This window comes from Quercus lobata, chromosome 4 (assembly GCF_001633185.2).
Source record: "Quercus lobata isolate SW786 chromosome 4, ValleyOak3.0 Primary Assembly, whole genome shotgun sequence".
Lineage (NCBI taxonomy): Eukaryota > Viridiplantae > Streptophyta > Magnoliopsida > Fagales > Fagaceae > Quercus > Quercus lobata.
In genome coordinates, this window is record NC_044907.1 from 45,750,077 (window position 1) to 45,756,076 (window position 6,000).

The following is a 6,000-nucleotide window of genomic DNA, read 5'->3' on the forward strand; positions in this document are numbered from 1 at the left end:
AAGGCTCTCCATGAAAGTGGTTACATACGAAGGATGTTGGATAGGATGCTCCTTCTCATGTAGAGTTTCAGTGTCAACTAATACAAACCTAGATCCCCTGCTCTCTAATCGTTTATTGAGGCAACATAGCAGAAGTGAACCATACTCAGTGAAGGCAAGGCAACAAGCCACTCTTTCATATGGTATAAGTATAACAGAAAGTTTATTCCAAGACTCAGCCGCACCATACTCCTTCATCACCCATACAGAGTATTGACAGGGGAAGCCAAATTGTTCACTACATGCACATGTAATGAAAGCCAGTTTCCCTTTGAATGATGCAAGACATCTCTGAAAGATGTTTACGTTGGTAAAACCATCAGGCAGTGCTAGAATTGCGAATTTCTCACTATTGACATCAAATGCCATAATCAATTCAGTCTCTTCTCCTTCGATATGGCCCATCCAGTGCAAAGCTCCATTTACCAATGGGGCTGGCAATTCAGAACAGAACACAACATCGATTGTGTTCTCGGAATGATATGCAAATCCAATTCTAACTTTGTTTAACTGTCCTAAGCAAGTATGAGGCAACTTCTTGAATTTCTAATGCTGTGGTTCCACAAATATATAAACTTATAGGAGTTAGATAAACACAATAAGCCGTTGCACGAACCCACTATTCCGGCATGCTTAAAAGGAAAGTCAAAGGGAACCACAAACTCAGAAATCCTATCAAACGTGCGGTCCAAAGCCACTGCACAGACTGGTCTATTAGAAGACGGAGAAGAAGGATTGGACCCCATGTGTATGACATAACCATTATCATGATTTTTGTTTATATTAAGGTGGTTGGAGATGAAATCGTGACTTTTGATTGAGAAGTCCAAGGATTTGGATACACACCTGAATCTCATCAGTGATTTCACTGGTAGCCTTGCCAGGATGTTGAGTACGATGTCGTACGGAAGATGGGTATTCCTCCGTCGAAGAATCGATGGTTCTCTCATTTGGGACATTTAGAGAGAGAGAAGGGGGTAAAGGGTTAAAGACACAGAACGAAGAATGCACAAACTTTTGGGAGTGTTTTTCTTTGGTATCATTCAGAATGGGGTCAAAAGACACTAATAATAGTTAGGTCCAGGTTTGATAGCTAATCAACTAATTAGCTCTTCCTAATATTTTCAACCGAAACATGTTGGGTTCAAATCAAAATGATATTGTGATAATCAACTTTTGTTTAAATGTTAATGGGGTGACAAAACCAAATTCTGTAATTTTGAAATGGATGAATATGATTTTAGACATTTCATGGTCGTGTTACCTTGAAACACTACATGCTATCCTTATTTTACACATTGAAAATTCTTGCGATCTGAACTTGTATATTGTAGTTAGAGCTTAAACTTATAATAGTTTGGTTACTTACATCAATTACTAGAACCACGTGATTTTAGTTAGTTTAATTAATAAAGTTTTGCACTTTAAAAAGGGATCGTCGATATGAGATCTACACAAATAAGAAACACATTGGTGTTTCGGTCTAATTGTAAAAAGAAATGTTATGCAACAAATGCAATAAGTTCAAACATTTAGAAGAGAATGTTATTCAGCTAGCCCCTAAGGGATGTTGGTGTAATTTGCTTTTTACATATAAAATATTATGTTTGATGTTGGTGTAATTTGCTTTTTAGATATAAAATATTATGTTATCATCCCCTAATATACTTGTTTTCTCTCTCTTTTAACATTCTTATGACCGTGTCTTCCCTTTCTCTTTCATCATTATATTGTTAATGTTGAAGTTGTCTCATTAAAGATATAAATATACCTCTAACTTACCTTGCTCTCACCCCGCATGAATTTTCCCTCCTAAAGAGTAGACAGAACACCCCTAATCCAATCCTTTCAATTCAAGCCATGTTGATGTTGTCATTCATCCTAGAAAGTTATGAAAAGATTTTAAATTATATTGTGTCTCTAGCATTAACATTACCAAGATGTATCATTTTGAATCTCAAGGATTCCCATTTCATGTTATTTCAAAGTTTGAATATATTCATACAATTTGTATATAAAGTTAAAAGTTTTCAAATTTGCTAGTTATAAAAATTAGCTACATTTTTTTTTTATCCCAAAAATTTGCATGAAGCCATGAAGTCCTTATTCATTCCTAAACTTAAAAAAAAAAAAAAATTTAAATAAATAAAAAATAAAAAAATCCCTCATTACTATTGAGAACATCACATTTTTTGTCCTTAAAACTTTATAAAGCCTTTTTTTTTTATCCCAAAACTATTGAAAATAAAAATTTTCCTAAACTTTAAAAAGAAAATATATACCATGTTTGTGACCAATAGTTTCGTGTGACTTGTTCACCTTTTGTGTGTGTGTTTTTTTTTTTTTTTTTTTTTTTTTTTTTTTAATGTAATGGTTCATGTCATGTCAACTTTTTTACTGCTAAAGATAGTGCAATCTAGTTAAACAAGTATGATAAAAGTCAACGGAAGTGGATGTAAGGATAATAAAAAAATGTAACATTTTAAAAAATTTTGGGACAAAAAAAGAAAATTTTTAAGTTTAAGAATGAAAACAAACTTGTTTTTAAAGTGGCAAAGCTACTGGAATTCTATGTGTGAGATGCTGAAATTATTATTTTTTAAATAAGAAAACTTCATATTTCTGATGTTTAAGATTCTAAATACATTCAGGCATGCTTTTAATATGGTGCTGCACAAATTTGGAGAGCAACTCTACTCTGGAGTTGTGATGACTATGACTTCTTATCTAAGCGAAATATCTAAATTGATTCAAGATACTCAAGGAGAGTTATTATTGGAAGAGCTAAACAGGAAATGCGCAGATTATAAGAAGGCATTGGAAATGATCCGAGATGTAATGATGTACATGGAAAAAACTTTCATCCCAAGCACCCACAAAACTTCCATTCATGAGCTTGGGTTCTGGGGAGATATTGTCATTCCCCAGACTAGGCTTCAGGATATACTTTTGAGTTTGTTCATCAAGATAGGAATGGTGAAGTTAAAAATAGGGATTTAATGAGGAATATTATAAAGATGCTAATGGCTGTCATCATGGCTGCAATAGAGAAGAAAAGGGTGGAAAGGTCTATTATCATCTTTCTAGGCAAGGACACAAGGAAATCCTCTTCTACATAACAAGATGTGAGGATTCTCATAAACATCAAGACTGAAGTTGAGGAAAAAAGAGTGAGAGAGCATCAGATACTATAAAGACCATAAATAAATAAGTTTTTTCATCACACACACACAGAGAGACAAAAAGGGAAGGAGATTCCAATTTTTTTTATAGGTAAATAAGAAAATTAATTAGAATGAAGAAATGCACCTCCAGTACACAAGCTGCGTACTGGAACTGCAGAATTATAACATATTACAAGAGTCTAGAAAATAAATAAATAAAAAGACCTCAAGTACAGAGATGTTTCAGCCATCCAGTCAAAACAAAGATCTTAAAATAATATTGAGCTCCATTGTTCTGCGTTCTGTTCTAATTCCTTCAAAATCCCGATTTTTCAGTTCACACCAAATGATCCACATAAGGCACAAAGGAATGGCCTTCCAGCAATTGCCTCTCCTGCTGAACTTACCACACCGACCTGTCCAACCAGCCAGCAAGTCCACTACACGGCAAGGCATAATTCATTGCACGCCAAATAGGCACAAACCCATATACCATAATTCCCTAGAATACTCACAATGCCACATAATATGATGATGATAATGTTGAAACAATTATGGGCAACCTTCATAAACAGTTCTAGAATAATACGCATGCTATGAAACTTCTTCTAGCTTTTATTACGCAATGAAGCTATGAGTAGATTTTAAACTAATTCCCAAAAGAGAAAATATTTACAGATAATAAAGCATCATATGTTAGAAATTCTCTAAATTGATTTTATAATGTTTCTTTTTTTAAGTCAAACATGGAGATTTCACCAGCAATGAGAAATTGCAGCACAAACAAGATAATTATGTAATCATAAAATGTTTAAATTTCAAGCTTTCAACTGTATTCATTCAATTTCCAAGGTGCTTAGAGTGACCAGAAATCATCTTTAGTTACAAGGGAAATTGGAATTGCACCTTAAAATCAATCATTGAAAAAAAAACCTAACCAATAGCATCCAAGTATTGCTAAGAGGGAAAGAGAATGAAAAAAAAATGTGATAAATGAAACCAAGAAATAATAGAGTCACACCATATCTAAACCTTCACAACACATTTATATGTCAAAACATAAAGATTGCAAATAAGAGAAGAAAGCAAAAGAAGTTTATAACTTTGAGTTGACAAATAGCTCCTTCACCAAAACAAGTTTTTGTACAATCCTTCAATTCTTAAGCTACATTGCTAATAACCCATTTGCCAGAGTTCTAACTATAGACATGCTAACTATAAACTGAAAAGAGAAGAACAAAAAATCTGTGCAAGACTAAAAGAGAAGAAAAAGAATTCTCATATACAAAAGATTTTACTCCATGCTTCGTCGGATTGTACCGGATCAGAAATTAATGAAGTAATTAATGCATCAAAATCAGCATCAGCAACAGAGTCTGATTTGGATTGACTGCATACTTCAACCAGGGGTGGTAGATCAGAAAATATTTGACTCAATGGTTCATCTGGGAATGTGGGATCAGTTATCCATGCAGCAAACTCTTCATCCGTAAAAGTATCAGCATCCAACCGTCTTTTTTTGTGTTCTTGGGCTTGGACATCTTCTTGTCCATGTGACATCACACCAGTTGTATTGAAGGTTGAGGCCTCTTCAATGACAGCGGCAGTAGAAGAAAAACATCCAGAAACCCATGCAGCAAACTCTTCATCATCAGCACTAGGCATCTCAGGTTCAGGCTCAGGCTCAAGTGAAATCACAGCGGCAGCATTTGTAGTAGAAGAAAAAGCTCTTTTGAGACCTCTTCCGTTGGCCTCCTCACAATCTGACCCTGACCCTTTATTTAGTTTATAGATGACACAGAGGACTGTGTTGATTCTTCCAAATTCCTGATTTGCCAAGGAGAACTCGTGCATTATCCAATTAGTTTTATTGAGTTTGGCCGAATGAAGATCCTTGGCCTTAAAAGAGAGCATCCTGTCGATCCCAATAACATTGCCCTGAGAATCATAGATTCTTTTGGGCTTGCTTTTTTCAAGCCAGGTTCCGCAAGCGGCAGCCCTGCACACACGATTGCCGGTTGTTTTGAGGTCGGTGAAGACGTAGAGCTTGCGGTGGAAAGTGTGTAAATGATAGTGGGTATGAGAATCATATATTTCCCATGGAGGAATTTTGCCATATACCTCACAATCATTCACAATAAAATCAAAATGATGATTTAGGTGAGTTTGTTCAGCATCGTCGACCTTCTTCATTAAAATCTTCATCAACTCTTCATCTGTAGGATCATATCGAAACCCCACCATCTCCATTGTTTCAGGAAATCAAAGAATTTTCTTTCCCTTTTCTATAAACACGTAGGTAATCGTATGAAATTTTTGATGAATGTTTGATAGTCTCAAACTTTTTGATGAATGTAAAAAAAAATTTATGAAACTTTTTGATGAATGTTTGATGAATATAAGAAGTCTCAAACTCAGAGTAAGAAACTTTTTTTCTGGAACAAATTAGAAGCTCTGAATATATAAGGGGCGGTCTATTAGGGCAAGGCTATGGCTACGTGTAATATATATCGCAAGGCTAAGAAGGGGCGGTCTATTAGGGCGGTTATATATATTATATATAAAATTATTACTAATACCGTAAATATACCATAGAAGGGCATATAATTATTACAAATACCTTAAAAAAAGCCCAAAATCAAGAGGACAGTTCAAAAGAAATGGTTCACTGCTTCAAAAATACTTCAGCCCATACAATACCAAAAAATAAAAAAGGTTTTGTGGGCAGTATAATCTTTCCATATTTCAAGCCCAATACGACTCCCCTCCATTCAAGCCTCAAAAGATAATAGATGGT

The 6,000-nt window shown here is 34.7% G+C and overlaps 1 protein-coding gene across 1 annotated transcript; it reads right to left on the reverse strand.

The window, feature by feature from the left end:
- Nucleotides 1-4,481: 4,481 nt before the first annotated feature.
- Nucleotides 4,482-5,453, reverse strand: LOC115985308 (NAC domain-containing protein JA2-like). The gene has a single exon (XM_031108264.1). It carries the CDS (start codon nucleotides 5,451-5,453, stop codon nucleotides 4,482-4,484), a length of 972 nt encoding a protein of 323 aa, XP_030964124.1.
- Between the last annotated feature and the right edge of the window lie 547 nt (nucleotides 5,454-6,000).

Coding starts and splice junctions, on each gene's coding strand:
- LOC115985308 (XM_031108264.1), bottom strand. CDS start 5,453: ATGGAGATGGTGGGGTTTCGATATGATCCTACAGATGAAGAGTTGATG.